The 16,282-nt window shown below is 44.6% G+C and overlaps 1 protein-coding gene across 1 annotated transcript; it reads left to right on the top strand.

Annotated features, from left to right (window-relative positions):
• The first annotated feature begins 2,013 nt into the window (after positions 1-2,013).
• CHCHD2 (coiled-coil-helix-coiled-coil-helix domain containing 2) lies at positions 2,014-10,293 on the top strand. Its single transcript, XM_044285020.1, has 4 exons — positions 2,014-2,171; positions 4,184-4,424; positions 9,252-9,408; positions 10,068-10,293. Exons 1-4 carry the CDS (start codon positions 2,122-2,124, stop codon positions 10,073-10,075), a joined length of 456 nt encoding a protein of 151 aa, XP_044140955.1. The 5' UTR covers positions 2,014-2,121; the 3' UTR covers positions 10,076-10,293.
• Positions 10,294-16,282: the final 5,989 nt, after the last annotated feature.

Raw genomic sequence — 16,282 nt, 5'->3', positions numbered from 1 at the left:
ACGCGCCTGTGTTGATTCGGCGCAGGCGCTCTGAGATAAGGAGGCTCGCCTCCTCAGAACTCCCTCAGTGCGCATGCGCCAATGACGTCTTCTCTTTCGGTGACGTCATTGGCGCAGGCGCACTGAGGGAGAAAAAAAAAAATTTCATCACTTTACTTGCCCCAAAATAATTAATAAATTACAATCAAAAAGTCATACACTCCCTTAAATGGTAGTAGACCGCAAAAAGTCACATCTCTGTAGACATGACTATAAAAATAAAGTTTTTAAAACGCAAGAAAAACTATACCTGTGTCGTATCGCTGTAATCGTACTGACCTGGAGAAAGAAGAGCACAAGTCATTTATACAATAGCTTTTTTTTTTTTTTTTTAATCCATCCTATTTGGAAGTTTTTCCTGCTTCCCACTAAATTGTATACAATATTAAAAGATGCCATTAGAAAGTATAACATGTCCTGCAAAAAAACTATCCCTCACATGACTATATGAACGGAAAAATAAAAACGTTATGGCTTCTGGAAGACAGGTAGCAAAAAAACAAAAAACGGAAAATCACTGTGTGTGTCAGGAAAGGGTTAAATGATTGCCATTAGAAAGTACAACTTTTCCAGCAAAAAACAAGCTCTCATACTGCTATGTGAGGTGAAATATTTTTGAAAAAAATTATGTTTTCGGGAAGGTATGGAATAAAAAAAATGACAAATTGCAGGGTGCTGAAGGGGTTAATTCCTTATAACAGGCTCTAAGGCCCCTTGCAGATGAGCGAGTATTCCGTGCGGGTGCAATGTGTGATGCAAACGTATTGCGCCCGCACGGAATCAGAACCTATTCATTTCAATGGGGCTGTGTGCATTAAATAGCATTGCACCCGCCCGCTAAAAACGTAAAGACTGAATGCGTTCGCAGGCAAAACTGAATGACTTTGCCTGCGAAATTACGCATTTTTCACTGAACGCATCCAGACCTAATCCGGACATGCTCGTCTACAAAGGGCCTAAGTCCGGTTAAAGAAAATTGGTTTAGCTACTTCGCCCTACGTTTCTATTGGCCGGCAGCCAGAGGGAAGAAGATACACTGACATTTAGGCCCCTTGCAGACAAGCGTGTCCGGATTAGGTACGGATGCGTTCAGTGATGATAACTGCGCAATTTCGCAGGCAAAGTCATTCAGTTTTGTCTGAGATCGCGTTCAGTTAGTTTAATTGCGCGGGTGCAGTGCGATTTAATGAGTTTTGCACACGCGTGATAAAAAAACAAATGTATACAAACAACATCCCTTAGCATTGCTTGCGGATGTGATTTTCACGTAGCTCCATTCACTTCTACGGGGCCAGCGTTGCGTGAAAATCACAGAATATAGAACATGCTGCGATTTTCATGCAAAGCACAAGTGATAAGTGAAAACCAACGCACATGTACACAGCCCCATCAAAATAAACGGGTCCGGATTCCGTGTGGGCGCAATGCGTTCACATACACGTATTGCACCCGCGCGGAATACTCGCTCGTGTGACAGGGGCTTTGGGCTACTTTCACACTAGCGTTGTTGGAGTCCGGCAGGCAGTTCTGTTGCCAAAACTGCCTGCCGGATCCGGAAATACGTATGCTAACGGATATTTGTTTCTGGATCCAAATACCGTAAAAGGGACGGAAATGAAGACATCCTGACGCATGCTGAACGGACTGCTCTCCATTCAGAATGCATTAGGACCAATCTGATGCGTTTTTTCCCGGTATTAAGCCCCTGTGACGGAACTCAGTAGCGGAAAAGCATAACGCCAGGGTGATAGTAGCGCTGGCGGCGGATTTAGAAACATGAGGGCAAGTATGAACATGTCGTACGGTCAGGACACGTCACGTGTTACTTCATGACGCTTCGTCATTTCCATAACTGCTGCGTCACGCTTTGACCTTCACACTTCCGACTGGACATTTTCTAGAAGCCCTGCTATGGGCGGAGTTAATAGCTAGTCTCGTTACGTGAGTGCGTGCTACGTCACACGTCAGAAGTGATATTAGCGTGCGGCAAGGTTAGTGACGCAATCACATTGCAAGCACTGTGGTGAAGGACGTGTGGAGAACGAGACACAGTAGGATTCAGCCTCTACCGAGACAGTAGTTATGCCGAGAGGAAGCCGCAGCCGAACTTCACGGATGGCAGCGCCTGCCAGGTACAGTATAGTACAAGGGCGGCCATGTTTCTCTCGGGAGACCCTCAGAGCCGGCTTCTCCGGTATGTGTCACGTGCGGCCGTCTATGAGAAATCTTTTAGGTGGCTGATCTTACGGCACTGTATAGAACTAGAGCTCATGGTAGGCCGAAGTCCGTCAGCAGAGGTTAAAATAAAGGGCTTCTCCGAGACTTTCAATCCTTTTTTATATGGGCAGGCAGGAGTTAAAAAACAAAAACGTACTTGTCCGGCTCCAGCACTGTTCTGGCTTCCTCTGGTTCCCACTGGAGCCGGTCAGTGGCCTCTGGGTGACATGTTTACCGCCTGTCACCTCTGATGCCTTTGATTAGTCAGCAGCGGTGGCGTGTATACAGCGTGTCACACTTCTGGCCCAAGTGGGGGCTAAAGACAGTGCAGCTGACTGGTACGTTCTGAAAATGGGTTCCCTATCTTTTTAATAGTACTAAGGATATATACCTGATCAATACCCTGTAACCCCACTGCTCCCATGCTGAAGCTTCCCTGGTCCCCCATCCCCTCTCTGGCATGACATTGCGGTGGCACCCTCTTATGGTGTGCTGATGTGGGGCATGGCCCCTGTCTAACCCCTTAGAGGCCACACCACAGTTGATATTGACTGTGGCATCCAAGTGGTTAAACAGTTCCCCGATGGTACAGTGAACAGTAGCTGCTGATGGTGTGAGGTCAGTGAGCCTGCACCGTTGTGAAGCAGAAGCCGTATTGTGCGCCACCTTAAAGGGAACCAGTCACTGGGATTTTGGGTATATAGCTGAGGACATGGGTTGCTAGTTGGCCGCTAGCACATCCGCAATACCCAGTCCCCATAGCTCTGTGTGCTTTTATTGTGTAAAAAAAAAAAAAAAGATTTTATACATATGCAAATTAACGTGAGATGAGTCGGGGACAGGACTCATCTCAGGCTAATTTGCATATGTATCAAATTGGGGTTTTTTACACAATAAAAGCACACAGAGCTATAGGGACTGGATATTGCGGATGTGCTTGCGGCGATCTAGGAACCCATGTCCTCAGCTCTATATACAAAATCCCGGTGACAGGTTCCCTTTAAATGGGTTATGAAAGAATAAGGGTGGTTTTAGGGGGAAAAAAAAGACCCTGCCCTGATGTCCTCAGAACATGGCCGCAGACGGTGGGGCACTTGACCAGACCCATGCATAGCCAGCCCTTCTGGAACATTTCTGTATGCTGACTGGTCCTTTGATGAAACCCTCTGGACAGCTTGTACACCCGGAGCTGTGATCTGGCCGGGTCTATGCTGTGTGGTCAATGCTGCAGCTGCTACATGTAGTTATTGGGCGCCATTTTATACACAGTCACATGTTTGCCTGCTGAGTTAGGGTACTTTCACACTTGCGGCAGAGGATTCCGGCAACCCGGGCGCAAACTGATGCATTTGTGAGACAGATCCGGATGCGGATTCGTCTCACAAATGCATTGCGATACTGGATCCGTCTTTCCGGTTGTCATCTGGAAAAACGGATTCAGTATTTTATTTTTTTCTCATTTTTTAAAGGTCTGTGCAGACCGCAAAACAGGATCCATTTTGTAGGAACACTTGGGGCCGCATCCGACATTCTCCGGCCAAGGATTGTTAAGGATTTTTGGCCGGAGAGAAAACTGCAGCATGTTGCGGTATTTTCTCCGGCCAAAATACCGTAAGAGGGACTGAACTGATGCATCCTGAACGGATTGCTCTCCATTCAGAATGCATTAGGATACAACTGATCAGTTCTTTTCCAGTATTGAGCCCCTAGGACAGAACTCTATGCCCGAAAAGAATAACACTAGTGTGAAAGTACCCTATGTTCTCTGTTGGCGACATCAGCTGGCACACATGAAGTTGTTTGGGCAGACTTTGTGTACATTTACAGTATGGAATCCATAATAAACAGGTTTCATATATTCATCAGGCGTTTAGATATGTTTCCTTGTGGGCGAGCAACTGTTGATTTATTACTTTTGATTCTTCAGCCGGGCACCCGTGATGAGGCCTGCTCCGCCACCTGCAGCACGCCTGCCTGCAGCACCTGCTCCTTCTGCAGTTGGACCAGCAGCAGCCCCTAGACAACCCGGTCTGATGGCACAAATGGCAACCACAGCGGCTGGTGTAGCCGTTGGTTCTGCAGTGGGGCATACTTTAGGACATGCCATCACTGGAGGCTTTGGTGGTGGAAGCAGTTCTGAACCTGCAAGAGCAGACATCACTTACCAGGTAAGACCAGTAAATTACGTTGGGGCTTTGCAGGTATGAAGAAAGCATCCATTATCTGTCTAAGGGCTTATTCACACGGCCGTAGTGCTCCCGTGGCCGTATTGCGGCCCGAATACGGCGGCTCTGCAATACACAGGGCACTGGCCGTGTGCATTGCACATCACGTATGCAGACCCATTCACTTGAATGGGTCTGGAGGTGCAGAACAGAAGCACTATGGAGAGCTTCCATGGGGTTCCGTTCTGTGCTTCTGTTGCGCAAGAAATAGAACTTGTTCTGTCTTTTTGCAGAATGGACGGCTCGCGGACCCCATTCAAGTGAATGGGGTTACAGTCTGCATGCGGCTACCCCATGATCGGTGCCCGTGCATTGCGAACTGCAAATTGCACAGGCAGCACACTGTCGTGTGAATGCGCCCTAAAGTTTATTGGACTATATAAAAAATAGCATAAACGGGAGCATCAACTGACAGCTCAGTATGAGCATCGGAACAAGCGTCTAAAGGTGGGTTTAGACGAACCAATAATTGTCCAGATTATTGGGAACACTTATCCCCGCATCTAAAAGTGCCGCTGATCACCCAATGAATGGGCAAAATGTGTGACAGGCTGGTGTTTTTGTTAATTAGGTGTTTTTTTTTTTTTTTGGGGGGGGGGGGGGGGGTTCTGGGGTTTGTTTAGAAGAAACACCATTATAAAAGCCACTACAAAAATTGCATGCAGTATGGTAAAAATTCAGACAACTTCTATGGATTCTTTTTAGTGAAATAAAAACGCCAGAGCAAATTTGTCTGTGTGTATAGGGGGTCCTTAACACGTTCAGGACCTTGGACGAGAATGCTTGTCCTAACTTGCAGGTACTTATCGCGCTGCCCCACAACTGCTGCTGCGATCAGCAGCATGGGCCCGGCTGATGCTGACAGCCGGGCCCCTGCTGTATCTGCCAGCATCAGTGAAAACACTGATGCCGTCGGATTAACCCCCTGTATGCCGCAGTCACGCTGCTGCGCTGACGGGGAGCCCCGAGGGTTGCTATGGCAGCCCCGATGCCTTAAACAGGCATCGGGACTGCCAGCTATGGAAGCCTAGGAGATCCAGCCCCATGGCTGGGTCTCCTAGGCAACGGTTAGCATTTTAGGGTCCATTCACACGTCCGTTGTTTCTTTCCTGATCTGTTCCGTTTTTTGCGGAACAGATCTGGACCAGATCTGTACCCATTCATTTTCAATGTGTCCTGAAAAAAATCAGACAGGAAAGAACAGATCAGGAAAGAAACAACGGATGTGTGAATGGACACTGACAGTTCAATACAGATGTATTGTGCTGTATTGAAACAGGGATCAGACCCTGTCCCATAGTGGGACAAACAATAAAGTGAAAAAAGTAAAAAAAAAAAAAAAGTAAACGTTTCAAGTAAAATAAAAGCGCTCTTTTCCCAAAATAAAGTAAATTTAAAAATCATAAAATAGGGGAAAAAAAGAAAAGTAGACATATTGGGTATCGACCGGCTCTATAAAAATATCACATTACCCAACCCCTCAGGCGAACACCGTCAATAAAATAAAATCTGTACTAAAAAAAAAAAAACATTACATCACCTTACATCACTATAAGTGCAACATCAAGCGCTCAAAAAGGCGTATGCCCCCTAAAATAGTACCAATCTAACCATCACATTATCCCGCAAAAAAATGAGCCCTTACCTAAGACAATCGCCCCAAAAAATAATAATAAACTATGGCTCTCAGCCATAGACACTAAAACATGATTTTTCTTTCTGTTTAAAAAAATGCTTATATTGTGTTAAATGTAAAAAAAAAAAGTTTTTTTTAAAAGTTGACATGTTAGGTATTGCCGCGTCCGTAACAACCTGCTCTTTAAATATTGTGTAAAACTTAAATAAAAGTGTATATATATTAGGTATTGACACGTCCATAACCTGCGCTATAAAAATATCACATGACCTAACCCCTCAGGTGAACACCATAAACATTTTTTTTTTAAACTGTGTAAAAAAAAAAGCCATTTTTTTTGTCACCTTACATCACAAAAAGTGTAATAGCAAGCGATCCCTGTTTGCGCCATCTGGTCATTGCGGCTAGGTCTTGCATCCCTGTGAAGTGGAAATCCCCTACTCCACCATCCACTGAGTTGTGGATTCAGAAAGTGGAAGAGATCCGGAGAATGGAGGAACTAATAGCGTCCTTGAAGAGTAAACACAAAGGGCCCGATTTATTATGACTCTTGACAGCTCACTCCACTTTCACATATGGCTAGAGTCAGTTTTAGCCAAGTCAGATCTATGATCGGCCCTTTAAGACTGTAATAAATGTGGTTTGACGGTAGCAGTTTATCCGTCAGTAAGCAGCTTTACAAAAGTCGCACGTCTTTATGAAAAAGTCGCATGTAATATTAAAAAATCTCATAAGATAAGCATGGTCCTCACTGGAGTGAAATTGCGCAATTTTTGCGACTTTTTAAATAGTCTCAATAGTAAATCTGTCTAGAGATTAATTTACATAAGAAAACACGCCCACTTTCAGAAAACTGGCGAACATAGTGCAGAGCAGAAAAAGTCGCAAATTTTTGCGCAGTTTTAGTGATTGCGCAAAAATTTGCGACTTTTTCACTCCATTATTCTGACTTGAGCTAATGATAAATCTGGCCCAAAGCCTTTGTTTCTACTTGGACCCCCTGGTTTATCTTTCAGGATTCAACAGAGTACCAATCCTTGCTTGCCTGATGATGTTATCTTAGTCTGCCTAACCTTCCTCTTTTTTTGTTTTCTTTTGCCGTAGATGTCCTTCCCTACCTTTTGTGGGATTGTCCTGTCTTTCTTCTGCTATATTTGGTCTTATTAGTATTATGTTGAGACTACAATGTGATGTGCCACTTTCAGAGAGTGGTTTGTTTTTGTTTTTCTCTTATTTTTTACGTTACTCATTCATTATCATGGATATCATATGCTACATATATTCAGATTTCGTTGTCCGAATATCAATCTGTTTCTCATGACTGTTTGTCGGACTGGTTTCGACTTTACCATTTTGTTATGTGATTTAACATATTTCAAGTTTCATCATATTCTTAAAACTCATAAATAAAGAATTTAAAAAAAATAAATAAATAGCAAGCGATCAAAAAGTCATTGCACCCTAAAATAGTAGCACCCAAACCGTCATCTCATACCGAAAAAAAATGAGCCCCTACATAAGACAGTCCCCCAAAAAATATTAAAAAAAACTATTGTTTTCAGAATATTGAGTCATATTTTTTTTATTTTTTTCAAAAAGGTTTTATTATGTAAAACTGAAGCAAACAACCAAAAAGTAATATTTGGTATTGTGGCATCCTTAACAACCTGCTCTATAAAAATACCACATGATCTAACCTGTCAGATAGACATTGTAAATGACAAAAAAATTAAAACGGTGCCAAAACAGCTATTTTTTGTTCCCTTGCCTCACAAAAAGTGTAATATAGAGCAACCAAAAATCATATGTACCCTAAAATTGTACCAACAAAACAGCCACCTTATCCCGTAGTTTCCAAAATGGCGTAATTTTTTGGGGAGTTTCTACTCTAGGGGTGCATCAGGAGGTCTTCAAATGTGACAGGGCAACTTAAAATTATGCCAGTGAATTCTGCCTTCCAACAACCCTATGGCGTTCCTTTTCCTTCTGCGCAATGCCGTGTGCACGTACAGCAGTTTACGACCACATATGGGGTGTTTCTGTAAACGACAGAATCAGGGCCATAAATATTCAGTTTTGTTTGGCTGTTAACCCTTGCTTTTTTAGTGGAAAATTTTTTATTAAAATGGAAAATCCGCCAAAAAAGTGAAATTCTGAAACTTCATCTCCATTTTCCATTAATTCTTGTGGAACACCTAAAGGGTTAACAAAGTTTGTAAAATCAGTTTTGAATACCTTGATGGGTGTCATTTCTAAAAGGGGGTCATTTTTGGGTTGTTTCTATTATGTAAGCCTCACAAAGTGACTTCAGACCTGAACTGGTCCTTTTAAAAAGTGGGTTTTGGAAATTTTCTGAAAAATTTCAAGATTTGCTTCTAAACTTGTAAGCCTTCTAACATCCCCAAAAAATAAAATGGCATTCACAAAATGACCCAAACATGAAGTTATTACCACATAAATTGACACGTCAGATTTGCTAAAGATTGCCTGGTCTTTAAGGTGAAAAATGGCAGGGTCCTTAATGGGTTAAGCTGATAGGGGGAAATGTATCAAAACTGGTGTAAAATAGAACTGGCTTAGTTGCCCATAGCAACCAATCAGATTCCACCTTACATTTTTCACAGCTCCTTTGGAAAATGAAAGGTGAAAGCGGATAGGTTGCTATGGGCAACTAAGACAGTTTTCTTTTACATCTGAGACATATCAAAGTTTTAATTGTGGGGGTCTCCGTGCGGTGGAGAGAAAATCACTGAAGCAGAGGACTCCTCGCCGCAGGAGACTGACTTCTAGAATTTCTATTGAGGCGGTCTATTGCAGAGAGGTGAGAGGCAGTGCTCTCCATGAGCATTCAATCAGTTGGTGGGGATCTCAACAGAAATGTATAGGAACGAGCCGTCCCATTGAAATGAATGGGGCGGCTTGGGTGTAATTACACCTCCTCACCTCTGCAGATGCAACAGCTAGAAGGTAAACAAACAGTGAAGAGGAGGCAGCGCTGGCATGGCGCACGCCTTCTGTTTAAACAGCTGAAGGGTGGGGTGTCAGACCCCCGCTGATCTGATATTGATGACCTATCCTGAGGATAGGTCATCAATATGGACAACCCCTTTAACCAAATGTCTATTTTATTTTAGGAACCTACTGCTCCTCAGCCAGCGTACCAGCAGCAGTCTCAGTACACTCCATGTCAGTATGAGATGAAACAGTTCCTGGAGTGTGCTCAGAACCAGGGCGACCTGAAGCTGTGTGAGGGATTCTCAGAGGTGCTCAAACAATGCCGCTTTGCAAATGGTAAGACACAACGGGGCACCTGAATGTAGTAGTGGGAAGAACTACCATAGGTTACATCGTCATAGAGAAGATTACTGGGATGACTGAGCCCTGTATGTTATATGTACCTGTCAATTATTCTTTGCTCCAGGCTGACCGAAAATGGCTTACAAAGCCTCTCCTATATTTCCCTTGTAGATGTATTCCAGATACTTAATTACCCATCCCCTTAATAAAGGTGGATCTACACAGCCCCATGGAGCAGGCTGTTGTGGGGAAGAAACTGTTCCCGATAACTACCTTCACTAACAAGCGGGTAAAGAGCTACATTTACATGCAGCCATCATCTCCACAGTATATGGGTGAGCGATGACTACTGCCATAACTCGTCCTCATACAGATTCATGGTTTCTGGGCACGGCACGATCTGATGATTTAGTTGTCCGCATGAAAGATTGTTTCTTGCTCGTTCATCGGGTGATGTTCTGCATCTTTACGCGGGCAGATTATCGGGAACTAGCATTTATATGACCGTTCGTCCCTAATAAGCTGCCTACTAATGGGCAGTGTAAACCCACCTTAAGAACCCTAAGCACCCACTTGTTTAACCCCTGCACACCTTGACCATAGTATGCCTAAAAAGATATTCATCTCTCCATATTTACCGTTGTTTGTTGCAGGTTTATAATGAACATAGGAGAATGTTATTGAATAGAAATTGCTGGACCTGAAGATTTAGAGATGACGAACACACAAATCACTTTGTGGAGTAATTCTTTAACAAGTCTTATGTGTGACGGGAGATGTGAAAGAATGGTTGTAGAGGAAGCTGTCTGGCAGGATATATCCTTGTCTGTAATGTCATATTTTTTTTCTATTTAAATAAAACCTTCAAATCTGGAATAACACGCCTTCATGCATTTTTGTGGTAAATTGCAGAATACATTTTCCGTAATAAATTGAGAAAGCAGTGGTGCTAATAACACAGTAACACACTAAAACCAAGAGATCTAGAAACTTCCTAGATCTGCTGCTGTGGGAACATCACACAACCTCTTGCTTCTCGTTTTCCTCCCAGTCCCCTTTTTCCCGATTTGAAGTCATTAGGAGTTGAACGATTGCATGCACTGAGGTTTTTAATAACATGGCATGGTTCAAAAACTATTTATTTTTATTGCAGCATGTAAATGTAATTCTGAAAGTCTGGCTGATTCCTAATTTTATTCTATTTTGTTTTGTTCAAATAAACACAAAAAATAAAAACTTCCCTATAATGAAAAATAGGTAAGACCCTGTTTTGGCACTTAAAGGGGTTGTCCAGGTAAAATAACAGTTCAGCATAAGGTCTCATGCAGATGACCTAATGTATTTTGCGGTGCGTAAGTTGCGCATCCACAGAATACCGATACCATCCATGTTGCCTCTGCATATCTTGGCCTAGTATAGGACATGTATCTTTTTGCAGAACGGATATACAGGTGTGGAAATTACACAGATAATCCGTGTTCTTTCTACATCTGTATGTCTGTTCCGCAGGATGCAGACCATTGAAGTCAGTGGTTCTGCAAAAAAACGCAGACTGCATACGAACTGCACCCATATTTTGTGGATCCACGATTTGCAGACTGCAAAAGTGATGTGGCCATGTGCATGGGACCTAAAGTAAAAAAAAATGAAAGAAGGCATACTGCCACTGCAGCAGTAACGCCAAGTTCACACTTCAGTTCTTTGGTCAGTTTTTGTGAGCTAAAACCAGTAATGAAGCCTACTCGGGGAACAGGTATAAGGGCTCATTCACTCGCTGTGCCCGTATTGCGGCCACTGGCCGTGTTCACCCCGCATCGCGGATGCGGACCCATTCACTTGTCCACAATCTGGAAGATCGATTCAGAACGGAGGCATGGAACTCTGTAGTGCTTCCTTGGGGTTTCTGTCCATGCCTCCGCGCCGCAAAAAAAATTAGAACGTTTTTTTTTTTTTTTTTTGCGGTGTGGATAGATCACTGACCCATTTAAGTTGAATGGGTCTGGATCAGTTGCGGCAGCCTCACGGAATGGCCGAGAAACAGCCGTGTGAATAAGCCCAATGGAAAGATCTGCTCCTGTTCTGTGTTTTTGACGACGCTTTCTGAGGTGATTATGCCTTAGGCTACTTTCAAACTAGCGTTCGGGGCTCCGCTTGTGAGTTCCATTTGAAGGCTCTCACAAGTGGCCCCGAACGCATCCGTACGGCCCTAATGCATTCTGAGTGGATGCGGATCCGCTCAGAATGCATCAGTCTGGCACCGTTTGGCCTCCGCTCTGCTCAGCAGGCGGACACCCGAAAGCTGCTTGCAGCGTTCGAATGTCCGCCTGGCCGTGCGGAGGCAAACGGAACCGTCCAGACTTACAATTTAAGTCAATGGGGACGGATCCGTTTGAAGTTGACACAATATGGCTCAATTTCAAACGGATCCGTCCCCCATTGACTTTCAATGTAAAGTCTGGACGGATCCGTCTGAGCAACTTTCACACTTAGAATTTTTTCTAAACTATAATGCAGACTTATCCGTTCTGAACGGATCCCATCGTCTGCATTATAGGAGCAGATCCGTCTGTGCAGACACCAGACGGATCCGCTTTGAACGCAAGTGTGAAAGTAGCCTTAAAGGGGTTCTGCACTTTGTTTTAACTTATTATCTATCCTCTGGATAGATAATCAGCATCTGATCTCAGCGGTTTGAGAAGGCAGTGGCGCTCCAGCCTTCTCACTGTTTACCGCCGGCCCAGTGACGTCACAACTAGTATCAACTAGCGTGGGCTGGGCTAAGCTCCATTCAAGGGAACAGAGCTTAGCCCCGTCCGCGCTAGTTGATACTAGTCGTGCCATCACTGGGCCAGCGGTAAACAGTGAGAAGGCCGTGACGCTGCTGGAGCGCCGCTGCCTTCTCAAACGGCTGATCAGCGGGGGTCCTGGGTGTTGGACCCCTGTCGATCAGATGCTGCTGATCTATCCAGAGGATAGATCATCAGTTAAAACAAAGTGCAGAACCCCTTTAATTTATTTATTCACTTTTAGGTTGAGTTCACACTTCAGTTATTTGATCAGTGATTTCCACCAGTTATTGTGAACCAAAACCAGGGTTGGTGCCTCCACAGAGATGAGGTATGATGGAAAGATTTGTACCTGTTCTGCGTTTTTGACCCGCATCTGCTTTTGGCTCACAATAACTGATGGAAATCACTGAACAAACACTAAAGTGTGAACTAGGCTTTATGCTGAGCTGTTTTGAATTTTTTTTTTACTGGTCAACCCTTTTAAGCTACTTTCACATCTGCATTGTTAATGGTCAATGAGTGCCAAGTCCAGACTTTTAGCTTTCATTTGAGGCTATCCACATTAAAATTGGATAAAGGGTTTAGAAGTTTCAGCTCCTTTACATGTGGCACCCTGTTTTTAAAGGGACCAAAACTAATTGGACAATTGACTCAGGTTTTTTGGGGGGCAATTCCTTCCTTATTTTATTCTCAATTAAGCACATAAAAGACCTGGAGTTGATTTGAGGTGTGGTGGTTGCATTTTGAAGATTTTGCTGAGAAGTAAACATGCGGTCAAATGAGTTCTCCATGCAGGTGAAACAAGCCATCCTTCATCTGTGAAAACAGAAAAAAAACAATCTGAGAAATTGCTACACTAGTAGGAGTGGCGAAATCTACAGTTTGGTACATCCTAAGGCCTCATGCACACGACCGTTGTGTGCATCCGTGGGCGTTGTGCCGTTTTCAGTTTTTTTTTCGCGGACCCATTGACTTTCAATGGGTCCGTGGAAAAATCGGAAAATGTACCGTTTTGCAGCCGAGGCCGTGATCCGTGTATCCTGTCCGTCAAAAAAATATGACCTGTCCTATTTTTTTGACGGACAACGGTTCACGGACCCATTCAAGTCAATGGGTCCGTGAAAGAACACGGATGCACACAAGATTGGCATCCGTGATCCGTGGCCGTAGGTTGCTTTCATACAGACGGATCCGAAGATCCGTCTGCATAAAAGCTTTTTCAGATCTAAGTTTTCACTTCGTGAAAACTCATATCCGACAGTATATTCTAACACAGAGGCGTTCCCATGGTGATGGGGACGCTTCTAGTTAGAATACACTACAAACTTTGTACAAGACTGCCCCCTGCTGCCTGGCAGCACCCGATCTCTTACAGGGGGATATGATAGCACAATTAACCCCTTAAGGTGCGGCACCTGAAGGGGTTAATTGTACTATCATATCCCCCTGTAAGAGATCAGGGCTGCCAGGCAGCAGGGGGCAGACCCCCCCCCCCCCTCCCCGGTTTGTATATCGTTGGTGGCACAGTGTGCGCCCCCCATCGGGCCCCCCTTCCTCCCTCTATTATAATAAATCGTTGGTGGCACAGTGTGCGCCCCCCATCAGCCCCCCCTCCCTCTATTGTAATAAATCGTTGGTGGCACAGTGTGCGCCCCCCATCGGCCCCCCTCCCTCTATAGCAGTAACAACATTGGTGGCAGTGTGCGGCCTCCCATCTCCCCCCCCGATCATTGGTGGCAGCGGAGTTCCAATCGGAGTCCCAGTTTAATCGCTGGGGCTCCGATCGGTAACCATGGCAACCAGGACCCTACTGCAGTCCTGGTTGCCATGGTTACTTAGCAATAGTACAATAGTAGAAGATTCATAGTTACCTGCTTGCTGCTGCGATGTTCGTGTCCGGCCGGGAGCTCCACCTACTGGTAAGTGACAGGTCTGTGCGGCGCATTGCTAAAGAACTGTCACTTACCAGTAGGAGGAGCTCCCGGCCGGTCACAGACATCGCAGCAGCAAGCAGGTAAGTATGAATCTTCTACTATTGTACTATTGCTAAGTAACCATGGCAACCAGGGCTGCAGTAGCTTCCTGGTTGCCATGGTTACCGATCGGAGCCCAGCGATTAAACTGGGACTCCGATCGGAACTACGCTGCCACCAATGATCGGAGGGGGGGGGGGGGGGGGGAGATGGGAGGCCCCAAACTGCCACCAATGTTGTTACTGCTATAGAGGGAGGGGGGGCCGATGGGGGGCGCACACTGTGCCACCAACGATTTATTACAATAGAGGGAGGGAGGGGGGCCACACTGTGCCACCAACGATTTATTACAATAGAGGGGGGCGCACACTGTGCCACCAACGATTTATTACAATAGAGGGAGGGAGGGAGGGCCGCACTGGCCACCAATGATATTCAAACTGGGGAGGGGGGGGCTGCCCCCTGCTGCCTGGCAGCCCTGATCTCTTACAGGGGGATATGATAGTACAATTAACCCCTTCAGGTGCGGCACCTGAGGAGTTAATTGTGCTGATCACAGCCCCCTGTAAGAGATCGGGTACTGCCAGGCAGCAGGGGGCAGTCATGTACACAGTTTGTAGTGTATTCTAACCGGAAGCGTCCCCATCACCATGGGAACGCCTCTGTGTTAGAATATACTGTCGGATCGGAGTTTCATGATGTAGCTCATATCCGACAGTATATTCTAACATAGAGGCGTTCCCATGGTGATGGGGACGCTTCAAGTTAAAATATACCATCGGATTGGAGAAAACTCCAATCCGATGGTATAAAAGAACTCCAGACTTTACATTGAAAGTCAATGGGGACGGATCCGTTTGAAATGGCACCATATTGTGTCAAACGAATTCGTCCCCATTGACTTGCATTGTAATTCAGGACGGATCCGTTTGGCTCCGCACGGCCAGGCGGACACCAAAACGACTTTTTTTTCATGTCCGTGGATCCTCCAAAAATCAAGGAAGACCCACGGACGAAAAAACGGTCACGGATCACGGACCTACGGACCCCGTTTTTGCGGACCGTGAAAATAAACTGTCGTGTGCATGAGGCCTAAGAAAGAAAGAAAAAGCACTGGTGACATCAACAACGCAAAAAGACCTAGAAGCCCACGGAAGACAACAGTGGTGGATGATCGCAGAATAATTACCATGGTGAAGAGAAACCCCTTCACAACAGCCAACGAAGTAAAAAAAACACTCTCCAGGATATAGGCGTATTAATATCCAAATCTACCATAAAGAGAAGACTGCGTGAAATGAAATACAGAGGGTTCACTGCATGGTGCAAGCCCCTCATAAGCCTCAAGAATAAGAAGGCTAAATTGGACTTTGCAAAAAATTAATAAAAAAAACAGCACATTTCTGGAAGATTGAAACCAAAATCAACCTCTACCAGAATGAAGGAAAGAAAAAAGTATGGTGAAAGCATGTGCGGCTCATGATCCAAAGCATACCACATCATCAGTAAAACACGGCGGAGGCAGTGTAATGGCTTGGGCATGCCTGGCTGCCCAGTGTTTATTGATTATGTGACACACGACACAAGTAGCTGGATGAATTCTGGGATTTTCAGAGACCTAATGTGTGCTCAAATCCAGCTAAACTGATTGGTCAGATGGACAATGACCCAAAACATAAAGCCAAAGCGACCCAGGAGTTTATTAAAGCAAAGAAGTGGAATATTCTTGAATGGCCAAGTCAGTCACCTGATCTGGACCCAACAGAGCATTTCACTTGTTAAAGACTAAACTTCAGACAGTAAAGGCCTGGTAGGGCATTAAAAAGGAGGAAACACAGCGTCTGGTGATGTCCATGAGTTCAAGACTTCAGGCAGTCATTGCCAACAAAGGGTTTTCAACCAAGTATTTAACTAACATTTTATTTACAATTATTTATTTTGTCCAATTAGTTATGACCCCCTGAAATGAAGGGATTGCGTTTTAAAAATGCTTTAGCTCACATTTTTTTCAACCCACTGAATTAAAGCTGAACGTCTGAACTTTAACTGCATCTGTTCAAAATCCATTGTAATGTACAGAACAAAAATTAGAAAAATGTTGTCTCT

This window comes from Bufo gargarizans, chromosome 3, assembly GCF_014858855.1.
Source record: "Bufo gargarizans isolate SCDJY-AF-19 chromosome 3, ASM1485885v1, whole genome shotgun sequence".
Classification (NCBI taxonomy): Eukaryota; Metazoa; Chordata; class Amphibia; order Anura; family Bufonidae; genus Bufo; species Bufo gargarizans.
This window is presented reverse-complemented; position numbering and strand designations above follow the sequence as displayed.